We start from the raw sequence: 25,613 nt of genomic DNA, 5'->3' as shown, positions 1-25,613 counted from the left end.
ATTAACCATCTGTAAAACTGAGTTTCTCCACAATTAATCCTGCAAAAGCACCACTTTAAATCTTGTGTTTACCATAAATGTGCTCAGAAGTTTCTTGGAAATAAATAATCAAGCATGAATAAGCATAAAAAATGACTAATCGACTAAAGAAATCTTAGTCGACTAAGACCAAAACGACCGATTAGTCGACTAATCGACTAAGAGGTGGCAGCCCTAGTCAGTACAGTCATGGATGTGGTTGGGTATAGAGTTCCAGAGGGAGGGGGCTGCAATGGTGAAAGCTCTGTCACCCCCAGGTACGGTGCTTGGTCCTGAGTGTTGGGGAGAGGAGGTTTGCGTCAGAGGAGCGGAGGTTACGTTGTTTAAAATATTTCCAGTTCGCTTTAGGAATTACATGGTTTTATATGTACAGGTATAATTCTTACATGTATAGTTCTGATGTTGTTTTGAGGTCCTACTTTTCCTCACCAAAAAATGTTACACGTGGAAACTGATGTTTGTGAAATGGAGCGGTGATCAGGCTGCTCTCATATAGCTCTAAAAAGTAATGCACTGTAATTCGTACGTATTCCACTTATTTATTACTGTATGCACCACATTGACTTCCGATGTATAAAAGCACGACAGCACCACGTAGGTAGGAGGTTGGGATGAAACAGGGTTTTTAAATGCAGGGGAGTGGAGTTTGTGTCCTGGAAGAAGTTAAGGGGACAACACAAGACTTTCGCTGTCGTCGCCGCATGAAAATCCCCTTTCGTTTGCTAAACTCAACTGCAACAGCCGCTGGAAAGAGGATCCCCTCATGGTGCTCTGTACCCGATTCACAGTCGACTTTGGTCAGCTAAATTTAACCGTAAAGAGCGCTAAAACTTAACTGTCATGTGAGCGGTCGTCATGTGACCGGCCGGCGGTCACTGTAGTTTCGTTCAATATCAAACGAACCCGTTCGTGAGAAGACATTGCTTTGGTTGTGCTTTGCTTTCATCAAAGATCTGTTTAAATGGACTTCATGACTTTACAGTGAGTCGTGTATCTGGTCTCTCGTATATTTAGGAATCGAAGCCCCAACCCTGTCAGTAGTGCCCTGCCCTTCTTAGTTATCTCTTCAGTCATCCATCTCTCCGTCCACTGGAAGTCTCCCGTGGGCCGATGACAGCGCCGATGCCTTTAAGCCTTCGACGTTCCCCCCTCCCTCCGAGCCGAGAGGAAAGGGATATGCCTGAACCCTCCCTCGGCCTGATTCTCTCTCAGCCTGCAGGATATTCTGGGGACCAAATGAAAAATAAGAGCTGTGCATGCTGGTTAGATAGTCAGCAGTGGATCTGCAGCTGTTGACCTCTAACTGGTTTAAATGGATTTAACTTGATGTCTGAAGGATTCGAATCCAACCAAAGATTAATTGCTCAAACAGAAGAGACATAAATATACTACTTATAAAGTATTTACATCTGAAATACTGCATCATAGAATGTTTCCATGATCTTTACAAGGGCTTTGGCAGTAGCCTATTAGTATTTGCTCAAGTTTTCACACCTCTACTTTGATGTCTCCTAAGCTCAAGCGTAATTGTAAACTCTCTTAATTATCACTCGCAGTCTGCCTTGTGTACGAAAGCTCAGTGCAATATCATACAGTTTTAGTCCTAAATTTACATGAAAAGAAGATGCAATTTAAACATGTGCATGAAACTTTGTTTGTGCCCTAAACTCTCCATTTTGAGCTAATCTTTAACACAAACAAATCCCAAATCCATCAGCTGCTTATACAATGCATTTTTACTCTGCTGGGCTTCCCCATCAATCATGATTTACTTGTTTCAAAAGACTCACAACTCTTTTCACAAATTACAAACCTTTAACTGCAAAGGAATGACTGAAATGAGCTCCCGCCATGATTTTCTGGAAATGTTTTGACCTCTGTGGCCTGTGGTTGGAGATGAACGCTCTAACTCTTCATAATTATATTTTGGGTTAAAAAAGAAAGAAAAAAAAAAGCTGGAATGTGTTTTGTCACATTAAGGACAGGCTTCTGAATTTTGAGCATTCACTTCCTAGCTGGTTGAGTCTTCAAGGATTGCTTTTCCTGCGTCAAAAGCAATCATATCTCGTCCTTTCCCAAGAACATACAACAAAAACAAGCGTTAGGTCAAAGAAAATGAAAGCCGTCATTGTGTTGGACGTCCTTGACTCTGGACACATGCAAACTTTGAATTTAGATACACAATGATAATTTACTCTTTATCCTGTCTGCTTTCACAGAAAGTTCAATGCAAAGTCGAGTGTAACTGATGACTGATAGCTCTGAAACTGTCTGTCTGTATTTATAATGATGGTGTTTCTTCCTATCTTGATAGTGCTTTTACTGCCAAAAACCCAGCTCATACATCTTTGCAATGGAGTACAAATATATATCCTGCTGTGGACTTAAGTCCCACCGGGAGTTAACACACATTTTCCAAATGATTTAAGGGCCCAGACTCCAGGTTGTGATGAGTTTATGCAGACTGAAAGGGGGGAGAAAAGCTTTAAGTGACGGAGAGGCGGTGTCATGTTTCTTTAAAAGCACTCCAGAGTTGTGGTGAGTTTCCTCAGGGCAGGAGGGCTTTTCTTTGTGTTGAGTCTCGATACATTTCCATATGACCCTCCTCCTCCCTTCGGATTGGCCGGGGCTCCGCTAGCATGTGGAAAGCCCACATCCAAACTTTCTCAGTTGGAGCAAAAACTTTCCTGAGTTGAGGAGGATGAAGTGAGAGGTTGGACGCCAGCAGCTGTATGAGTGAGTAACAACAGCAGGCAGAGAGCGGCTGGTAGTGTATGAACAGATACAGGATAATGTCTTAATTATAGGTTTCTAAAATTGTCTCCTGACCAGGCTGGATGTTTATTTTTTTTTTCTAGGTATAAAACCAACAGTTTTCTTTACTGGTTTGGTTATGGTTTTTTGTTTTGTATAAAGAAACTGTAGTTTTTTTTAGAAAAAAAAATGAATTCGATCATCATCTTATGTAATGTTTGTTACAGATAAACAGGATATTTTTTCACTTCTATTTAAAAAAATACAGTTTTGACATCATTTTCTTCTTCTTTATAGTGATTTTTAGAAATGTTAAGTTAAGTTTAGCCACTAGCGAGATATTAGTTTTATTTCACATCATTATGCTGCTGGCGCTGCTTCTGGTTCTGAGTCTTTGCTCTGACGCTCGCTCCTCTGAGCCGTCATCGATAAATATCCAGTACCGGGTTTGGGAGGAACAGCCGACGGGAACCCGGGTCGGCCGTCTGGTTGACGACCTCCGGCAAAGGGACGAAGGCGGTCCTCTGAAGGATTTCCAGGTGGTGGAGCACGGGAAAGCCCTTCCCTTCTCCGTCAGCACTCGAGATGGGGTTGTCTCCACCCAGGGCCGGCTGGACAGGGAGGAGCTGTGCAGTGGGTCGGATCTTTGCGAGGTGGCCTTCAGTGTCCTTTACAGGAAAATTGGTGCTATGAACTGCCTGCGGGTTCGCGTGGAGGTGATGGACCTGAATGACCACAGCCCCAGCTTCCCTAGCGCACTGCAGGAAGTGGAGATCTCAGAGACTGCTGGCCTCAGGATGCGAATCCCTTTGGACCGGGCCATCGATCCTGACGCAGGACCGAATGGCCTCCAAACCTACTCGCTGTCAGTCAACCAACACTTTGCTCTGGATGTGACGGTCGCACCAGGTGGGACAAAACAGGCAGAGCTGGTGGTGATCAAAGAACTGGACAGGGAGGTTCAGGCCACATTTGACTTAACCCTAGTTGCATGGGATAAAGGAAACCCCCCCAGGTCTGGGAGCACATTAGTCCGTGTTAATATTCAGGACTCAAATGATAACAGCCCCATGTTTGAGGACAGCACTCCCACTGTGGAGCTATTTGAGGATACGGCCCGTGGGACAACCATCATCAACCTCAAGGCCACTGACCCGGACCAGGGTGCCAACGGGGAAGTGGAGTATTTGCTGAGTAAGCACACACGTCCAGAGGTTCATAAGCTCTTCCAACTCAATCCACAAACTGGAGCTGTGAGTCTCAAAGCACCACTGGACTACGAGGCCCAGACCTCTTATGAAGTCATCATACAGGCCCGTGATCGTGGGCCCAATGCGATCCCCACGCACTGCAAACTGCACGTCAAGCTTAGGGATGTAAACGATAATGCACCGAGGATACACATGACCTGGACTCCACACAACTCACCTGTGGCAACTGTGCTGGAAGGAGCACTAGAGGACACCTTCCTTGCACTGGTGATGGTCTCTGATGCAGATTCAGGAGAAAATGGCAAAGTGACAGCACAAATTCAACAAGGATCTGGCCCTTTTCGCCTTAAACGGATCCCCGGTGACAATTACATGATTGTTACCAATGGCAGCCTGGATCGAGAAAAGGTGATGCAGTATAACATCACGGTCCTCGCCCAGGATTATGGAGATCCGCCACTGTCTTGTGTTAAACACCTGCCTGTCCACGTTCTGGATGAAAATGACAATGCCCCGGTGTTCTCCAGCTCCCTGTATAAGGCCTCTTTCAGGGAGAACAACATGGCAGGCTACCACGCTCTCAAAGTTGAAGCCCACGATGTTGACCTGGAGCTCAGCGGAAGAGTTTCCTACTTCATACGCAACCCTAATGAAGTGGAAACTAATCCACTGTCTTTCTCCATCCACCCAACCAGTGGTGTCATAAGCATCCAGCGTCCTCTAGACTATGAGGAATCACACACCTACTCTTTCATGGTGGAGGCCATAGATCAGGGTCATCCGCCTCTCACCAGCACGGCTTCTGTGCAAATCGACGTCCAGGATGTCAACGACAACTACCCAGTCATCAAGGAGCCAAAACCCAGAAAGGGCGTGGCTTTTCTAAGTGTACCTGTCAATACAGACAAGGGAGAGATTGTGACTGAGCTGGGAAATGACATTGAAGAGGGATTCACCCCTTTGCCAATCAATCACTCAGTCAAAGAGGGACTTGTTGGATTCCTTGCATCCACCATACGGGCTGAAGACCCAGACTCTGGGCTAAACGGACAACTCAGCTACCACATCACTGACGGAAACCCTTTTGGACTGTTCTGGTTGGATCAGGCTACAGGGCAGCTGTTTGTTAACACCACCAATGCTACTGAGCTAATTGGGAAAACCTTTAAGGTGAACATTGCTGTGTCTGACATGGGCAGTCCCAGCCTGGCCACCAAGGCAACTCTGGAGGTGACTTTCATCAATCTCAAGGACCATCTAAAGAACTCGTCACCGGGTAACCGCGGACAGCTCAGCTTCACAATGATGATGGCGATCTGCCTGGGTGGTACCTGCCTGCTGCTTCTGTTGGCCATCGCTTTGGTGACAACGTTCTGCCGCCCAGAGAAACGGGACAGCCGGGCTTACAACTGCAGACAAGCTGAGTCAACCTACACCAGCCACCCGCGGCGGCCACAGAAGAACATCAGGAAGTCTGACATCCAGCTAATTCCTGTCATCAGAGGGCGAAAAGAGGAGCCTAATGAGGATGACAGTGAAGTCCAGCCACTGGCTCCGCCGCCAATGATGTCAGACGATCAACAATCTGAGAGGCAGTATACTTTGACACCATCAGTCATGAACACAAGCTTCCATTCCCAAAGCTACACAGAAGTGGATGCCACTCAACCTGCCACCCACCACTACAGAACGCTTAGGAAACCTGGAAACATCGAACTTGATGGAACTTTGCCTCTGACGCCCGCCACTTCTTATCGGACTCTTCGGAGAGCCAGGAACCCTTCATCATCATCCTCTTCGGTTTCACATTCGAGCACCTTGAAGCGCCAGACCCCCATTGAAAGGGAGGAGGCAGAGCCGCTGAGTTCAGCATCACAGGCGACCCTCAGGAGGCCAAGGACCTCGGAGGGACGAGGGGGGCCCGATGCAGAACATCGGCAGATGCTTCGGAACCTGGTACGACTGTCCATGGCTGCGTTTGGAGACTCCATTGAGCTTTCCTCAGCTTCCCCAGAAGTGCAGGTGAGTTGTGTTATCTTACTTCTTTCCAACAATCACAGGAACATTAACTCTTATTCCATGGTACCTTTTATGGCTGCAACAATCAATTATTTGTTTGGTGCCTAAAATGTTACAAATGTGGATTCATGTTTCCAAAAGCCCAAGATGACGTGCCCAAATGTCTTGTTTTGTCCACAACTCAAAGATATTCAGTTTACTGTCACAGAGGAGTGAAGAAACTAGAACATATTCACATTTAAGAAGCTGGAGTCAGAGAAATTTTTACCAAAATAGTTGACAACTTGTCAATTAATCATTTAATCTTTGCACCTCTAGTACCTTTAAGTTGATTTTAACAGTTTGTCTTTGTTTCTTAGTTCTAATGTAGATGTCATTAAAACGAAGAAATCTTGTTATATCAAATTTTATGTCACAAGGCTGAAACTCATTATTACAAGTTCTGAAGTTGTTTTCAAGACAGAAAATAACTTCTCTGCAAGTTGATCTATTTACATTGCATTAATAATTTAACCTAATCTGCATGATGCTTTCTTAATGTCTTCTTATTTACATTCTCCACTATAGTTTAAACATTAAGGCTAATGCGCTGCTGCTGGCTCTCATTTAAATGCCATTTACTTCCATCTAAAACGTGTGATCACATTTATTTCCACATGTGCTTACAGTTAATGTTGGTGTAATTAAGTCTCCCCCTGCAGGCTTTGAGATTAATCTGAAGTGAAGTCCATTAGAGACTATGAGTCCCCCCCCCCCCTCCCATATACCCAAGCTAACACACAGACGAGCTTCCATTACATTTTCCCAGCAGCCTTTCTGCTTTTTCAGCCTCTGGTTCGAAGGCTTACTCAGACAGCCTGAAGGCTGGAGTCTGGTGGAAGTGCGTGTGAGGGGGGTATAACTATCTGATGGATGACTGTGAAGCCAAAAAACAGTGAGTTTATTCAGGTGCTCATGTGTCACAGACAGTAACCCCCGCCTGAGAAACTCTGACAGTCCTTTTTACTGAATATCACATATCATATTCATATTGAAACCAGAAGAGAAGAGAGAGTGGAGGAGGAGGAGGAGGAGGAGGAGGAGGAGGAGGCGGAGGAAGGGGGTGAAAACCTTCATGCTCTGAAGGATGGGGGGTCTGTGCAGAGTGAGGCCGGCTAAAGTAAGCTGTGATGTGTTTGTAGTGTAAACTAACACCGCTCTGACACGCTGCTCTGTCACTTACAAATGACCCAAAACTCACTTTTACTGAGCTGAGCTGCTGCCAGAGGAAAAGAAAAACAGATCAGGCTAAAACAGCAGCTCAGAGTTCAGAGCAGGATACTCAAACCAGAGCACAGATACTGTGTGTGCGCACAGATTTAACCTTCAGAGCGGGACTGCAAACGCAACTGATTTCCAAAACTTCGTCCTGTTTAATCAATTTGCGGTTACCTTTGCTACGAGCTGTGCTTCATATATAATGTGAAATCACTCATTACTAGTCGCGCTTTGCCAGGCCTATCTCCACAGCGCTGTGGAGTACTGTAAGGTCTGGCTACACCACATATGCATTCTAGGATAGGAGAAAAATTTAAAAGGTTGCATTTCTTTAAACCAATCACAATCGTCTTGGGTGGCTCTGAGCTCCAGATGCAGCAACTCTGTGGAAAGGAACTTGTTAAATGTAAACATATTCTTTGTAAATCTTTACAATCATTCCCCGAAAGAACCAAGCAGGCGTGCCTTGTTGCACGATCCACACTTTCTTCAAAACTTGCCATTTTCAGCGTGTAGCTCGCTAGCTCGAAGTTTGTCGTTGTTTCCCGTAGCGGAGGGATTTTGAGAACGGCAACACACAGAGAGAGGAAGGGGAGGGGCATGATGTCAGGTTATAATCCTGAATGTGTACTTCCGTTGATCTAGTCTACTCAATAATATTTGATAATTTTATCTGAAAACATTCAGATACAACTTAATGAGTCATGGTGAATTTAGCTCTGAACGTCATCTTGGCATCAGAAACAACCGTTTTAACCCTTTTGAACTGTCGAAATGTTACGCTGTTTAAAACCTATACCGGCATCACCAAGGGCAAAGTTTGCTGCCAACGCCCAGCAGACATGGAACAAAGAGCTCGGCCAGATCCAACATCCTCATGTGAATCCCATTAGAGAAAGGAAGAGGCCTTTGTATTTTTTACCCAGCATCCTCCTCTCCTCTGCCCTCCCAGTCGGCCCAGTTGGCACTCCTTGGGCTTCAGACGTTTCTCTCCTCCCTCGAGGTTGCAGAGGAAAAGGCCTGTAGACGCCTGGGAGGAGTGGGGGGGGGGATTTATTGTTCACCTCCACCTCAAGACACACACACACACACACACACACACACACACACACACACACACACACACACACACACACACACACACACACACTGTGTGTTGTCACTTATTCCAATGTTTTAGTCCCTTTTTTGTGAGATTTGTGTAGCTTTTTCCAATTTTTTGTCGCTTTTTTCAACGTTTTTATCACTTTTGCCGACATTTTTGTCGCTTTTTGTTGCTTGTCACACACACACACACACACACATACGCGTACACACACACACACACACACACACACACACACACACACACACACACACACACACACACACCTACAAGGAAACCAGTCAGAGAAGAATAGGCTTTTACGTAGAAGCCATTTCCTTTCACTGCAGCAGCATGCACGTGTATAAAAACACAAATGTCATGGCTAAAACAAAGTCATATATTAGCTTGCGAGCACACACACACACACACACACACACACACACACATGCTTACTTTCCCCAGTGTGTGTGTGTGTGTGTGTGTTTCTCCCTGGTGTGCAGAGTGTATCCGCTGTATAACAGAGCTGTCAGCAAAAAGCTCCGAGCAGTGAGACGGACGCAGCCGCTCGGTTCTCACACTGTACGACAAAAAAAAAAAAAAAAAAAAAAAAAAAGAAAGAAAAATGTTTATTCACTTCCTACCTGAGCGTCGCTGTCCAACCAGCTAAACCAACACAGAGACACACTCACTGGTCCAGATGGACACAGTCCGAACCATCAGAGACTCAGGAGAGGATTTGTCCTGTGGTGCGCTTTTATCAAATCGGATTCAAGTATATCATTTGCTAATTGCCTCTGAATGAACCTTTTCACATCCCTCATTATTGTATTTTAACTTTTTAATTCAAGATTAAAACCCCTTGAGTTTGAAGTGAGGAAACAAAGATTTATTGCATCCGTTTAGGTTTATAACTATCTACAAACTATGTTTGTAACTAACTGAAGATTTCTGGGTGCCCGGATAGCTCAGTTGGTAGAGTGGGCGCTTACATATTGAGGTTTACTCCTCGACGCAGCGGGCCCAGGTTCGACTCTGACCTGCGGCCCTTTGCTGCATGTCATTCCCCCCTTTCTTGTCTTCAGGTGTCCTCTCAAATGGCCCCAAAAAAATCAATTTTAACAATGTCTTGAAGGTATCTACATAAGAGTGACATAACACTGTCATGAACACATGACACTGTCATGGCACAGTCATGAAACATGAACTCTAACCCTAACCCTAACTCTAACCATAACAAAAACCGAATGTATGTGTTCCATACAACATACATGCATGCATCCAAGTTATTTTAGGGCAATTTGGCCCGCGGACAACACCAGGGTTAAAAATCATACAAAATAAAACCTTATGACTTTGCCACTTGAAGGCCCAGGTGTCAGACCACGCGGTTTCGCTACTGGAGTATTCTAACCATTCCCTTCTTCCCCCTGTCTTCCTCTTCCACCTCCATCCCTCCTCTTCCTCCCCGCAGCAGATCTCCCAGATCCTCTCTCTCCTCCGGCAGGGTCAGCTGCAGCCGAGGCCCAACTTTAGGGGGAACAAATACTCGCACCGCAACGGCAGGTCAGTCTGACTCCTCCTCCTCTTTTCTCCCAATCCCCGTACTCAATATATCACTCCATCCTCCTCCATCTTCCATCCTCCTCCTCCTCCTCCTCCTCCTCTGGAGTGTAGACACAACAAAACCACAACAAAGCCAAACCAGAAAGCTCCCTCAGTGCATAATGAAAATAAGTATATGCAGTAAAGCCTTTTTTTTTTGGTGGGGGGTCCTATATGTTTGTCTGTTTCAACCGATGTTATTATATTTTGTCAGCATGATCATAATGTGAAAAGTTATGCCAGTGTCTTGCAACCATGTGTACAAAAAGTATATAGACTGCAACAAGGCAGTTCTTAACTGAAATACTAATTTGAGATATTATTTGAAAGCATACTGTCAAATAACATATAAAATATTTTCAGAGTTTGCGAGAACATGTGTAAAGTTTATAAAATTTGTAGGAATTGCGTAGATTATGCGTGATTTACTGTACCATTAAAAGTCCTTTTTCATTTCGCCGTAACTTGAAATACAATGTGGCGAGTCAGACCTCACGCTGTCCGTCTCATGTGGTCTGAGGGTTTTTAAAATGCAAACAATAAGACTACAGGGAAGCTGGCTTTAGTGTTTGTGGGTTTTTCAACACTTCATGATGTTGTTTTCTAGTAGACATGTTTGCCACAGCATCATATATTTATATATTCATATATTCTTACCGTTGATGATAGACGTAGATGATAATATCGGGCAACTCAACACAACCAGTGTCTCTGTCTGCTGACTTTGAAGCTCCACAGCTTAACTTCAAAACAGACTGAAACCCTCAGGAAAAAAAAAATCCCTGAGGTTGATTCTTTCCTCCTCTTTTCCATCCCTCTCTTCATCAGCAGTGGTTTGTTTTAGAGCCAGCTGGCCGCAGGTTTCGTGCTGTGATCACTGCTGCGCTTTCTGATCAAACCAGGCTGCCGCTGATAGCAGGACAGACACACATTAAAGGGGAATGCCACCTATTTGTAAGAACTCACAGATGTCTGTTTCCCCCAAAACCAGGACAGTTCAGTTAGTTTTTTTTTGTGTAAAATCAGGTATCTAACTTGTAGGATATCACAGTTTTAACCGACCAGGGTGTTCTCATAAACCATCCGTACATTCAGTAAAGCTACGAAAAGTAAAGCACTGCAATTTGTATGTATTCCACGTATTTATTACTGTCAGCACCACAATAACTGCCGATGAACAGCGCGAAAGAACCGCGTAGGGAGGAGGTCGGTGGATAAAACGAAGGGGTTTCGAGCCCGGGAGCGGAGTTTGTGTCCCGGAAGAAGTTACCGGTAAAACACAAGACTTTCACCCAGGAAACAGGTGTTGGTGTCTGGGGAGTCCTAATTACAGGGATCGGTGTTTTAAACCAAACCACAATCTTTTCTTTTAATCTTAAAGTGCTCATATTATGCTTTATGTCTTTTCCCGCTTTGCTTTATTGTGTTATATAACTTTTTTGTGGATGTTAAAGGTTTACAAATTGAAAGAGCACAAAGTCCCCCCCAAAGGGACTTGGGCGGGACAGAAAACACTGTTCACAAACTGCTCCAAACAGCTCTGTTGTAGTCCAGCCTTTAATTCAGAGACAAACATTATAATGCTCGCCTAGCTGCTAACGTGGCACGCCCTCATACTCTGCTTCTGACTGGCTAGTAGTCCTTACCTAGGTACTGTCAGGGCACGCCCTCATACTCTGCTTCTGACTGGTTAGTAGTCCTTACCTAGCTACTGTGAATGTGTGCGACTCCCAACAAAGATGGGACAGAAGTGTGATGCCTCACGCTGTAGCTAAAACAGAGAGCTCAACACACAGGGTGAAAAGAGGAGATGCAGCAATGTTCAGTACAACCAAAATATGGTGTTTTTTGAAAATGAATACATGTAAACCTATTCTGGTATAACCTCTAAATACAATTATGAACCTGAAAATGAGCATAATATGAGCACTTTAACTAGTCGTTTTTTAGCCTGTTGTCGCTGCATGCTAGTCACCTTTTGTCGGCTAACCTTGACTGCAATGACCGCTTAAACAACCGTCCCCTCACGGTGCTCTGCACCCGGCTCTCAGTCCCAGTCACCTTTTCATGGCTGAAGTCGTCACGTGACCAGCCGGAGGTAATCATACGAATCGTTGTGCATACATTATTTGTACGATACCATACAAACCCGTTCGTGAGAATGCGTTGAACCAACCAGTAAGATCAACGCAAGTGTAACACTACTAGCTGCACTTGTATGAGCCTTTCAGCGCGGACGTTTGCTTTTTGTCGATGTGGCGAAAGACATAAGTTGTAGCTGATAAATGTCTTCCTCCCTGTTTCTGTCCAACTGACCAGCTGCAACTAACAGCAACAGACAAACAGGACACAAAGTCAAAAACTCAATGTCACAGGAAGAGTGTCTCATAACCCCCAAGTGTTTAATGTGTGTGTGTGTGTGTGTGTGTGTGTGTGTGTGTGTGTGTGTGTGTGTGTGTGTGTGTGTGTGCAGGCAAGTTATAGCAGCTCTATCTGAGTGATTCAGAGTCCCTGACAGGAAGCCACTACCTTCAGCGTCACTGTGGTGATGAGATTAGATCTGACATCACCTTGATACACACAGGGCACTGTTTCCACGCAAATACACATACACACACACACCTTACTGTATGTATGAGGTAATTTGCTGATCCACAACCGCCAAACAGTCATATAAATACTTTTTGGAGGCGTCATTTGTTAGGATTTTGAAACGCCGCGACAAACGTTGCTGAAAGGGACAACGGATCGGAAACAAACTTGTGTGTAGTTTTAAAGACATTGATAACAGTCTGTGTTTTCTCCCTGCCAGGCTATTATTTATGTCCCAATTATTATTTTTTGTTGTTGAATACTGGCACGGTATTGGAAGTCCATCCATCACAAAATCATGAAGTAACTTGAACTGAAAACGAGCAGAGTTATCACATCACAGTCAGATAAGATTTTAATCTTCGATACCGTAATGAACTGAGGTTGTGTGTTTGCTTCACAGTGACTAACTTGTCTGCGAGCTCACCTTTATCTGACTGGCACCTCCTGTCTGAGCCTGCCTCCAGCTGTGTGTGTGTGTGTGTGTGTGTGTGTGTGTGTGTGTGTTTATTTAACTATATTCGTGGGGTCCAAAAGCCGGGAGTCCAGTATACGTGTGGGGTCCTGACAGCTTTGTGGGGGCAAAATGCTGGACCCCACAAGTTTAAAGGGCTGTTTGAGGGTTAAGACTTGGTTGTAGGATTAGGGATAGAATTAGGTTATGGTTAGGGTGAGGGTAAGGGTTAAGGTTAGGCATTTAGTTGTGATGGTTAAGGTTAGGGTAAGGGTTAAGGTTAGGCATTTAGTTGCAATGGTTAAGGTTAGGGTAGGGTTAAGTTAGGCATTTAGTTGTGATGGTTAAGGTTAGGGTAAGGGGCTAGGGAATGCATTATGTCAATGACTGGTCCCCACAAAGATAGTGCCACAAACCTGTGTGTGTGTGTGTGTGTGTGTGTGTGTGTGTGTGTGTGTGTGTGTGTGTGTGTGGTTATCAGTGGATTTGTCACCTGAAACCTCAGGCATTTTATCTCACACCAAAGGTCTGGGCTGATGGGAAGATAAGCAGCGGAGTCCCGTCTGGTTTTTATCAGGATTTATGTTCTTTGTTTCTCTGTGAAGAAATACATGTGACACGCAGGATTGTAGGGATTGTATGTGTGCAATTCAAAAAAGAAAAGTTAAAATGTAGTTTTATTTATTCATCCAAGTGTTTCTTTCTATTTTTGGTCAATTGTTATTCGGTTAAAAGCAGCGGTGTGCAGTTTGTCAATGTTTTCATGCATGAGTCAGGAAAACACTCTTCAAAATATACTACATACAGTTTGCAAAAGTTGTCTCAAACCAAGGACCACATTTCTTAATACCCAACACATTTATTTTTCCTTTGACAAATCAAAGGTCTAAGGAATAGGGTGTCATACAAACTGTGAATCTCCCTAATTTGTGAATTTGGGATATGTAAATAAAACTGAGACTTGACCTTATTGTGGTTGTTTTAAAGGAAACTGATGAATGAGTTTGGAGAATCAGACTGTCGGACTAAGGGTTAATCAAACTCTACGGAGTATTACAGTAATCTTCTCCTTTGTGTTTGAGACAGGAGTTGGAGTAAGTTGTCATGTGTTGTGTTCTTTATATCACAGTGTGTGTGTGTGTGTGTGTGTGTGTGTGTGTGTGTGTGTGTGTGTGTGTGTGTGTGTCTGCAGATATGGAGGCCAGGACTGTTCTGATTGGCAGAGCACCAAAGACAGCGGACACGGTGAGAGCGAGGCTGGAGATGTGGACTGGGAACCAGGAAGAGACTCACCCATAGACCCCCAGCTGGAGGAGGGACTCAACAATCTGCTCAACAACCCCGGTAAACACACACACACACACAAACACACACACACACTGATCTGATTGAGGCTGGAAAATGCCAGGTGCTAACGGAGGCTAGCATTCATTCCTGGGCTGCTGCATTAAAAATCCTCCATCATTAAAACCAAATTATATCATGGTTTCTTTTTGCCATGAGAGCAGGAACAAATGACCAGTGGCAACAACAGGATTAGGTTAAATAATCAGAAACACTCGCAAGCAGAAAGGAAGTAGAGCTGCCGTGTTTGTGAAACGTTTGGAAAAGATATAGCACAAGACCAGCGTGTCCACTCAGAAAGCAACATCAATTTTAGAGGCCAAGGACAAATCAAAAGTTTTTTTTTTTTTACCTTTGTACTTACTTGGTCAGAATATCATATCATTCTGCAGTGAAAGCACAGCTTATAATGTAATTTGGCTACGGTAAAACCTCGGCACTCAACCGTCTGTACATTAGTCCATGATTCTCTGTATGTTACTTTGTACGTTATAGGATTGTACGTTACGTTGTACGTTACTTCCAACATTACTTTGTACATTACTTTGTACATTACGTTGTACGTTATGTCGTACCTTACTTTGTACGTTACTTCGTGTGTTACTTTGTGTGTTACTTTGTGTGTTACTTCATGCGTTACTTTGTGCGTTACTTTGTGCGTTACTTTGCGTGTTACTTTGCGCGTTATTTCGAACATTACTTAGTACATTACTTTGTATGTTACTTTGTACATTATAGGATTGCAGGACTCTACGTTACTTTGCATGTTACTTGAACGCTACCTTACTTTGTATACTATTCTGTACATTACTTACTCCATACATTTTTCCATGATTCTCCGTACATTACTTCTTACATTACTTCTTACGTTACTTCGTACGTTACATTAATTTGTATTTTACTCTGTACATTGCTTGGTATTCTATGTACCTTACTCTGTACATTTCTGTTATATTGTACTTTACTTTTATACGTTACTTTTGTAGATGACTTTGTATGTTGCTTGATACATTTTCTCCATGATGCTCCGTACGTTACTCTGTACATTACTTTGGATGTTATTCTGTATTTTACTCTGTACATTTCTCCTTGTGTACGTTACTTTGGATCATAATTCCGTAATTCACTCGTACATTACTCCGTGATACTGAGTGCGTGGGAGTGGCCGGTAAACAACACACATGAAAAGTTACATCTAGTTGGAATCAGCGCTTCTGTTACGAAGCTCTCACTAGCTGAGACTCTCTTAGTGAAATACAAACATACTGCTATTGCGTGACTCTACGGTGTTTGTGTTTCTATTTTGACTCTTTAAAACCCAACTGGCGTCACTGAGTTTAGCGGCGACCTCCTGGTGAAACTCTTTGATTCATCAGGACAAAAGCTGCTGAACTTCGAACCCCTGCAGAACATACAGACTGGTCACTTACAATGGACACACGCCGACAAATGTAGAAAACAGGAAATAAGGAGGAAATAACACAGTGGCAGGTTATACATCCACATCCACCCACATGCTCCACTCAGCTGGGTTTCTTACTACAACTTAGGCTATGTTTCAAAGATTGTTAGATATGTTTCTTTGTCTTCAACGGGATGTTTTAATGCTTGAAAATGGCCAAAAAATGTATGAAAATGTCTCATTAAAATAAGTTCAGGTTTCATGTTGTTTCAAGGTGTGACTCAATTTTGATACTTCCGGGAGTACGCTTACTTACTTGTGTAGTGCGTACATTTCGAAAGGGTAGTGTTGTCTCAAATCGGGAATGGCAGTTATGCACTGACTGGAAATGGCTCTTTTTCTAAATTGTAGCCGGGCGGAGCATTGCTGTCGCCTATTGTCACCCAACAAAATATATACTAGCCTGTTTTCTAGGGTTACACATTTTCCCAAGTTTGAAAATATGTTGGTGGTCCCGTAGCTTCCCCTCCGTAGCAAAGACGGCGACCATTGAGGGTAAGAAGTGTCCAGCGGTTCAACACTTAATGTTTGGACCGTTTTGAGTGCAGCATCTGGGTACTGGTCACACTTTCTCAGTGTGAACGCACTCTGTACTTAAAATAGCAAGTGTCAATACAGAAGTGTACGATTTGAGACACAGCATTGGTGTCATTAGCATATTCATTTTGTTAGCATGCTAAAATGCTCCAAATGCATGCACATTTTGGCACCGGTTAACCCTATTTTGTGCCGTCTAAAGTGAGGCTGTGGGACAGCTACGAGTCAGGCCAGTGGATGGGTCCACGACTGTCTAGTTTAGTTGAAAACATGTTGGTCTTTCTGTAGGTTAAATAACTAAAATGCCAAAGTCTAACTAAGAAGTTTTAGCTGCCAAACATCAAACACACTTACAGTGCTTTAGCTGGGAATGCCATTATGTAGGCCAGCATTGTGCGTGTGTGTGTGTGTGTGTGTGTGTGTGGGTGTTAAACAGTTACTTCCTGGTATTGTGGTGGTCAGAGCCCTGGGGCGAGCATAGGGGTTTACCGCCCGATGATGGTAGAGCGAGCTGCACTTTATGACAGGAGAGTGAGAGAAACAAAAAGAGCGAGTGGGAGTATGTTGTGTTGTGTTGTGTGTGTGTGTGATGCTTGACTCACCTCTACCCCTGCAGGCTGTACTATCAGTGCAACTCACACCAGAGGACTGTGACAGCTCCGCCTGGGTGTTAAAAGCTTTGATGAAGCCGTTGGGGCAACACATTCCTCTCTCTCTCTTTTATGTCTGAGACCTGTAACGGCTTCTTCTTCGAGACACGAGTCATGATTAATCATCCAAACACAAACCTGCCCCTTTGTTTGGGTGTGAAGGTGATATTACTGGTGTTGAGAGCAGAGTGAATGGCTCTGTGTGTAGGTGTTTTTAGGGACTATAGTTGTGTTTCTCAGGTGTACTATTGTTAAAGGTCCCATGGCATGGTGCTCTTTGGATGCTTTTATATAGACCTTAGTGGTCCCCTAATACTGTATCTGAAGTCTCTTTTATATAGGCCTTAGTGGTCCCCTAATACTGTATCTGAAGTCTCTTTTATATAGACCTTAGTGGTCCCCTAATACTGTATCTGAAGTCTCTTTTATATTATATATCGAAATTCAGCCTTGGTGCAGAATTACAGCCACTAGAGCCAGTACCACAATGAGCTTTCCTTAGAATGTACCATTTCTGTGTCTGTAGCTATTGAGGAGGAGAGAGAAGGGGGGGGGGCAAGGTGGAGGGTGGGGGTGTGGCCTTGACCAACTGCCACTTTGCTCATTTGAAAGCCATGATGTCTCCCTCTCTCTCATTGGTGGGCCAAATTCTCTGGGCGGGCAAATCAGAGAAAGGGGAGGTAACCTTTCTCCTTATGACCTCATAAGGAGAAGATTCCAGATCGGCCCATCTGAGATTTCATTTTCTCAAAGGCAGAGCAGGATACCCAGGGTTTGGTTTACACCTATCACCATTTCTAGCCACTGGGGGACCATAGGCAGGCTTTGGGGAACGCACATTAATGATAAAAATCCTCATCAAGCGAAATTTCCACGCTATGGGACCTTTAAGTTTATGATAGTAATGTGTGAAACTTATTTTCCTGCTTTTCATGTGTTTTTATCAGTTTGGAATCACAGTGAGACACAATCTAGCACTATTGTTTTAGGGTTCTTTCCTTAAAGTCTGTGACATATTGTGTTTGTGTCATCTAAGAGAAAAAAAACATGAATCTTGGGTAAGTTAAGTAGGTAAAGTAGCTGCAAAGAATAATCAATTAGTTGCCCGCTATTAAATGAATTGGCATCTATTCTAATAATCGATTAAGGGGGTTGAGTCATTTTTTATGAAAAAAGTTGGGGACGCACCGATACCGATGCCAGTACTCGTACTTGTAGTCATAAAATGACTCCGATACTACCACGCCCGATGCCACCTCATAGCAACGGGACAATAACTTCTCTGTCAAGCACAGGTGTAGGCGACGGAAGAGGAGCAATGCCAGCCGTTTGGAGATTTTTGGCTGTAAAAAAATAACCAGGCTCTTGCCCAATGCATGATTGCACTTGACGACCAGCCATTGTCAGGCGTCGTCTTCTCAGTGTACTGGAGCCGAGAGATACCCAGCCGTCGCCACGTCACAGAAACCGTGTCTCCATCAGCAGCTTGTTGCCCGTAAACCTCACCACTGATATTTGGAGAAGCAGTGTTAGCCCAATGTCTCTCATCAGCTTAACATGATAAACATAAACATTTTAATCTGCGCCGTCTGCATGATGCGGTCCCTACACATCTCTGTTTTAACCCTTCTGTTGTCTTCCTGTCGACCATGCAACTTTTTGTTTTTCTGGGTCAAAAACTTTTTTAACATTTGTCTGAATATTTTAACTGAATATCTTTGAGTTGTGGACAAAACAAGACATTTGAGGACGTCATCTTGGGCTTTTGGGAAACATTGATCCACATTTTTCAACATTTTCTGACACTTTATAGGCCAAACAACTAACCCATTAATCCAGAAAATAACCGTCAGATTAATTGACAATGAAAATAATTGTTAGTTGTAGCTCTGTGTATGTATTACTTTTTCAACCTGATACTGACAGCTGATTTCAAGCGGTGTAGCTGCACATCCCATCCTCATATTACTTACATCAGGTTTACTGTCCTGTACTGTACAATGGCCAAAGATTTCTACATGTATCGGCCTGAACAAAAGTGAGCCTCCAGCTAAGATCAGGGGTAACTGGAGGTTTAATTTACCGGTTAAACAGGCATGGACGTTGGTTTTATACAGCAGACTTTTTATCTCTAAAGGATTTGATGAAACTCGATGCGTTTAGTAATTAAAAGAACATTTCGTGTTTAAAGGAGCTTTGGGTGAAACACTGCCAAAACAAGAGGAGGTCTGTGTGTGTGTGTGTGTGTGTGTGTGTGTGTGTGTGTGTGTGTGTGTGTGTGTGTGTAAACGTACCGTATGTGCATTCATGGACGTTTGTCTACCTTGTGAGTGAGTGTGTGTTTAAGGGCCTTCACTGGACGTGTATGCATAAGTTTGCATATCCAAGCTTTGCTGTATTTATGTACTATACGTCTGTGTGTGTGTGTGTGTGTGTGTGTGTGTGTGTGTGTGTGTGTGTGTGTGTGTGTAAATTCTCTGCATCTGGCTGTGGTTAGATGAATTAGGCCGCAGCTCTTCGACAGGCTGATCAGTCTCAGCTGAGAGACGAGGAGCTTCGAGCTTTTACTCCCATCAATCTGTCGTCTGCAGATGCTGCTCACTTTCGGGGGCGCCCGATTGGCTCACCTGGTTGAGCGTGCGCCCCCACGTACAGAGGCTCAGTCCTCGCCGCAGCAGCCGCGGGTTCGGTTCCGCTGCGTGTCATTCCCCCCTCTCTTTCTCCGACTTTCCTGTCTTAATCTGTCCTGTAGATGAAGGCAATAAAAGCCCCAAAAAATAAATAATCAAGAATATTTCTTTCTTTATGGCAGCATCAACAACATCAGGTCAAACTGTCTCTGTGTATAAATACATAAATGTATACAGTATATATATATATATATATATATATATATATATATATATATATATATATATATATATATATATATATATATATATATATAAAATCTGTGTCATATGTTTAGTGTTGATGATTGATGAACATATTGGCGTCTCTCATCTCACCTTCCTTAAGTAATCTTCCACATGCATGAAGTGATTCCGGCTATATGCCGAGAAGCTCTGTCATTGTTTTTTAAGATTGAATTAGATCAGATGAAACTTAAAATAGCTCTGACGGGGGATGATGCTGTTGAGCGAGCAGATAACGACACAAATAGGAAGCCCAGGACATAAACAGGATGCGATGAGGATAAGATCAGAGAAAACAAGGCTACGAAAGACTTTTCTTTCCCGTTTTGTGCAGTAAGACGGAATGTTTTACAGTGAATAAATAATTAAAACGAGACATATATAATCATCTCGGATGAGTTTATTTGCGTCACAGAGACTTGGCTTTGTGTATTTGCACCCAGACACACCCGGCGTTTACGCCTTTGACTGTGACTGGAATGTCAGACTGGAGGCAGTGAGTGCGCCAAGAGGTTGTTGTTTTTTTTTTATGGCGCCATGGACGTGATGCTTAGGAGGTACGTTCGGAGCACGCGCGGGACGCCACGGATGGCAGGAAAAGCCTGTTGACAGCAGCCAGATAAAAACCACTATGTCGCTTCCTTCTTCTCTTCCTGCCTCGTTCTCATTCAACAGTTAGAGAGAAACTCTTAAACCTGTGATCTGCCATGGAAAGGTGTATCAGGACCAGTGGTGGAATGACCTAAGTACATTTACTCAAGTGATGTAATAATAATAATAATAATCATAATAATGTATTAATCCCACAAGGTAAATTACAATGTTTCCACTCTATTTTTTAATCCTCCGTGTCCTCCTTGGCTACTAGCAACTGCGGGGAGAGGGGTTGGGGGTTGTGCGCGATCACGGAAGGCTTGTATCATGTGGACGTGCCAACAGCATTTGTTGTCATTACTTAGAATTCCTCATGGGGGCGACAGAAACTACGCACCATAGCTTTAATTACAAATTCAAAGTACTTGTACTTTACTTGAGTCTTTTCTTTTCATGCCACTTTCCACCTCTACTCCACTACATCTCAGAGAGAAATATTGTACTTTTTACTCCACTGCATTCGTCTGACAGTTTTAGTTTCTTTACAAATTAAGAAAAGCCCCACACAATTTCTAAATGAATCTCTTTCCAGGAGTTTATTTTTATTTTTGCACAACCTAAACATAACTAAACATGGCAGAGGCACTTCATGTCTTCAGACTCTGCTGTGAGAAGATCTGGTAAAAAAAAACATGCAGTTCAAACATCTCTCTCTCTCTTTCTGTCTCTGCAGATGACGTCTTCTCGGAGGTCAGTGACCCGGCCTGGATGGCCCGACTCTCTCTTCCACTCGGCGGCGATTACCACGACAATGTTTTTGTCCCCAATGGGCCTCCGTCCCCTGAAAGTGAGGTCCTTCCCCGGGACGCCCTGGACTCCTCGTCCTTCTCCACCTTCGGTAACACAAAAGAAAGAAACTCTGTTTGCTGTCATTTCAAAGAAGAAGTTAAAGTTAAAGGTGCCCTATGAGTTCCTGCGTGACGTCACTTCTGTTGACGTTCCAAGGAAATACCAAACAAAACAGAGCAAGCTCCCCCCTCCCCCTGTGTTTCCGTAACTGTCATGACTAACTAACTGTCACTAACCCTCACCCCTATGCCCTCCCCCAACCATCTTGTCGGTGATTGGCTGGAACGTGGTTTGTTGTATTTTGGTGCACAGCCTGTGCCCCTAGTGTTTGTTTGATGTTTACGACCCCTGTGTTGTCTCCCGAGACCAGGCTATTTTCACAGTGTGTTCAGGGGGGCAGGCAGCTAATGGATGAAGGAGAGATGCCTACAATTTGAGACAAAAATTAAATCGTGCTGAAACCATGCAGGAACTCATAGTGCACCTTTAAAATCACAGCGGTTTATGGCCGGGTTGGCTCAGTGGGTAGAGCAGGCGCACATATACTCTGAGGTTTTTGCCTCGACGCAGAGGGCCAGGGTTTGAGTCCGACCTGTGACAATTTCCTGCATGTCTTCCCCCTCTCTCTCCCCTTTCTCACCTAGCTGTCCTATCAAATAAAGGCAGAAAAGCCCAAAAAATAATCTTAAAAAAATAAATAAAACCTGTCCCCTATTTTCCTGAACACTTTGTACATATTTAATTTAATCTAAATTAATGTCACGAAAAAGACTATATGGATAGTGTTTTTTTTATTTTATCAAAATTATTATCCCCCTAAACAGAACTTTACCAAAACTTTTTTTAATGGTTAAAAGAAGTTACAGATGTGTAGATTTATTTCAAAAATTGGGGTTTGTCACAGATATCTAGTTAGTTTAAGGGTTGCAACTAACGACTACCTTCATTACTAATCAACCTTCCAATCATTTTATTGATTGTTCTACGGTCTGTAACATGTCGAATTAAAAAATGTCCTTTAACATTAATGTTATTTAAATCGGTTCTTGTTGGAGCCAAAGTTAGGATTTCGATATTAACTTTTATTTTGATTTGTGCATAAATATCCTCATTATAGTTCATTATTTGTTTGTGGAAAAGAAGAAAAACGTGACATGATGAAGTCTGAGTGAGAAAGGAAAATAAATGTGACCCCCTATTTTCCACCGGGCGCGTCTGCATTGTGTCCCAGAAGCGTGCGGGAAGCGGATCCCTGCTCCGCTAAAGATAGGCGCCAGGTCTAGTTTCACGCGAACCGTGCACCGTTCGGACAGCCGGGCAGGAAGCGTAACAGCAAGAGCCTCCAGTGAGTTTACTAAAACACCCCAATATCATTTATGTCTCCTCTACAACACCACGGACGACGAGACATTCATCTTGGAGGTTGAAAACCATAATACAAATAGGGCTGCTCCCTCTTAGTCGATTAGTCGACTAATCGGTCGTTTTGGTCTTCGTCAACTTAGATTTCTTTAGTCCATTAGTCATGTTTGATGCTTTTTTCATGCTGAATGACTTATTTCCAAGAAACGTACCAGCACATCTCTGGTAAACAAAAGAATTGAGGGTTAACAATTTACCTAATGGATATCACCGTGAAACCTACTTTCATTACTTTCATTAAGGCAATTATTTCTTGTATTACACGTTTTCTGAAATGTGTTTAAATATGCAAAGGAGGCATCATCTTATTCAATATATGCATCCTTTTGCATGACTCTTTGCGGAGAAACTCAGATTTACAGATCTGTCGATTAAATCAACTAATCGATTAGTCGATACAATTGAATGAGTGTTAGTCGACTAAGAATTTCTTCAATCGAACACAGCCCTAAATACAACATCACAGATCCTTTTAATAAGGACAACGCCAGAAAAGAGAAGGCATGGAGATTAACTGTAGGAGTGCCTAGAGTGGAAGGTAGATACTATCTTAATATACACAGGATTGTTCTGTATAGTACTTGTAGAGACAATATAATCTGTGAGTCGGAGAGCAAGACTCTCCACTTTTAAGACGCTCCAGGTGTGGTATGGCGTGTGGCGGAGGACGGAACAAAACCGGAACATAGCACAGACGCCAAAAGGACAACAAAACAACTACGGCGAAAAAAAAAAATGCTCCTATACTTCTGTTGTCCAGCAGTCCTAAACAGAAAGATAGAGATTTAAGTATTGGAAGAGTAAGAAAACCAACAAATACAACAACAAGTTACTGTTTTCAGTTTGCAGACACAGCGGCAGAGTAACACACCTTCCTCTTCCACCTTCAGGTAAAACTCCAGAGAAGGACGGCCCGCTGGGCGGGGCCCTCCTCTCCGAGGTTAGCACGCTGTTTGAGATGCTGATGACGCAGAAGGCCGACGCCCACCCCGGCCCGCGGCCCGACGTCCTCTACCGACTCTCCGCAGCGTACCGCCGCTCGCTGGGCCTGGATTGCTCCGCCACCACTGCCACAGGCAATGCACCGAGGACCTCTGGGAACGCAGAGAAGAGGGCGGGCCTGGCTGCACCCTCGGGACATTATCAATAAGAGTAAAGTACGTTGATGAACACTGGAAAAGACTGAGCTCACAAGCGTTTGAGGAGTGTTATAGAGGCATTACATGATAAAATACTTAAAGACATATGATTTTAAATGATAAATAATGCCACAATTAAATTTTTTTTTTTTTTTAGAATCGGAACTTCATTATAAAGGATGTGTGTCTTTCAACGCTTATATGATGCGAAGATGATTTTAGAGTGAACATGAAGCTAATTGTTGCTTCATTCAACATGAATATGACTGCGCGGGTGCTTTTGTAGTCCATGTCCCTGTCCACACATACAAAGACTGGAGAAGCAACGTGATTCCAAAACTCAAATTTAGTGGCACAACACGGAGGGGTTTAGAAAGTTTCAACTGTATGCAAGTATCCTCTGATGCGTGGGACAGACCACCAATAGTGCTCGTTTTGACCTCTACAGGAAACGGAATGACTGAAGATTCATTAAATGTCCCATGGCATGAAAATGTCACTTTAAGGTTTTCTTTTACATTAATATGCATTCCCCCAGCCTGCCTATGGTCCCCCAGTGGCTAGAAATTGTGATAGGTGCAAACCGAGCCCTGGGTATCCTGCTCTGCCTTTGAGAAAATGAAAGCTCAGATGGACCGATCTGGAATCTTCTCCTTATGAGGTCATAAGGGGAAAGTCCTAAGGAAAGCTCATTGTGGGACTGGCCCTAGTGGCTGTAATTCTGCACCAAGGCTGAATTTCGGAAAAGAGACTTCAGATACATTATTAGGGGACCACTAAGGTCTATATAAAAGAGACTTCAGATACAGTATTAGGGGACCACTAAGGTCTATATAAAAGAAACTTCAGATACAGTATTAGGGGACCACTAAGGTCTATATAAAATAGACTTCAGATACAGTATTAGGGGACCACTAAGGTCTATATAAAAGAGACTTCAGATACAGTATTAGGGGACCACTAAGGTCTATATAGAAGCATCCAAAAAGCAGCATGTCATAGGACCTTTAAAGAGATTTGGACTAAATGGAGGAAAACGCCTCCCCAATTCTCGACACAATATAATGAGCTTCCGGGACATGAAACACCAAGCGAGGCACGAAAACAGATCCCTACTTCTTTTAACTCTAAGACACCTACAAACTATAGACTTAGTCTTCACCTCTTACAATGAAAATGTCTGTTTGCATCTTTCCTCTGACTTAAAGGAAAATTCTGGCGCAAAATGAACCTAGGGGTTAATAACACATGATTACCGAGTCGACCGTTCTCTGGGATATGTTTTCATGCTAATTGAATGTATCTCTAGCTTGAAACAAGACAGAGCAAACCGCTAATTAGCTTATAAGATAGTCGTTGGGGCAGAGGGTAAAGTAAAAAAGAAATCTCTATTTCTACACCACTAACAAGGCTGAAAATATCACCACACTTCCACGGTAGAAGAATGAGGGTCCCTACATGTAAACAGAAGCATTGAGAACTTTGTAAGTGTACAGGCAGTTTATTAAAAAGATAGATTATAAAGACAGTAGCGTTCACCTATACAAGCAGGCGTCATCTTGGAAAAACAGTCACGACCAGTCAAACGACAAATGCCACGCTTGAGCTATGTTACTGGTTACTGGTTGCATTGTCCTTTAATGGTTTGTCACCGTGTTCCCTGCCCCCCCACCGGGCTGCGGCATT

General features: G+C 43.4%; 1 protein-coding gene across 3 annotated transcripts; it reads left to right on the top strand.

Annotated features, from left to right (window-relative positions):
- The first annotated feature begins 2,709 nt into the window (after window positions 1-2,709).
- On the top strand, window positions 2,710-24,471 carry pcdh12 (protocadherin 12). Of its 3 annotated transcripts, none has more exons than XM_028589352.1 (5): window positions 2,710-6,026; window positions 9,842-9,930; window positions 14,208-14,359; window positions 21,251-21,415; window positions 23,679-24,471. In XM_028589352.1, the coding sequence occupies exons 1-5, from the start codon at window positions 3,156-3,158 to the stop codon at window positions 23,936-23,938; spliced, it is 3,537 nt and encodes a 1,178-aa protein (XP_028445153.1). In that variant the 5' UTR covers window positions 2,710-3,155; the 3' UTR covers window positions 23,939-24,471. The 3 variants fall into 3 exon arrangements, with proteins under 3 accessions (XP_028445153.1, XP_028445152.1, XP_028445154.1); XM_028589351.1 differs by having other exon boundaries at window positions 9,839-9,930; XM_028589353.1 differs by lacking the exons at window positions 21,251-21,415; window positions 23,679-24,471 and having other exon boundaries at window positions 9,839-9,934; window positions 14,208-14,331.
- Window positions 24,472-25,613: the final 1,142 nt, after the last annotated feature.

The sequence above is a fragment of the Perca flavescens genome, chromosome 10 (genome assembly GCF_004354835.1).
Source record: "Perca flavescens isolate YP-PL-M2 chromosome 10, PFLA_1.0, whole genome shotgun sequence".
Classification (NCBI taxonomy): Eukaryota; Metazoa; Chordata; class Actinopteri; order Perciformes; family Percidae; genus Perca; species Perca flavescens.
The sequence above is the reverse complement of the archived record's forward strand: the minus strand, read 5'-3'. Positions and strand labels throughout refer to the sequence as shown.

Excerpts from the sequence above, each read along its gene's own strand:
- pcdh12 (XM_028589351.1), top strand. The coding sequence starts at position 3,156 with ATGCTGCTGGCGCTGCTTCTGGTTCTGAGTCTTTGCTCTGACGCTCGC. Across the intron at positions 6,027-9,838 it reads CAGCTTCCCCAGAAGTGCAG|CAGATCTCCCAGATCCTCTC; the intron begins GTGAGTTGTGTT and ends TCCTCCCCGCAG. Across the intron at positions 21,416-23,678 it reads CTCGTCCTTCTCCACCTTCG|GTAAAACTCCAGAGAAGGAC; the intron begins GTAACACAAAAG and ends TTCCACCTTCAG.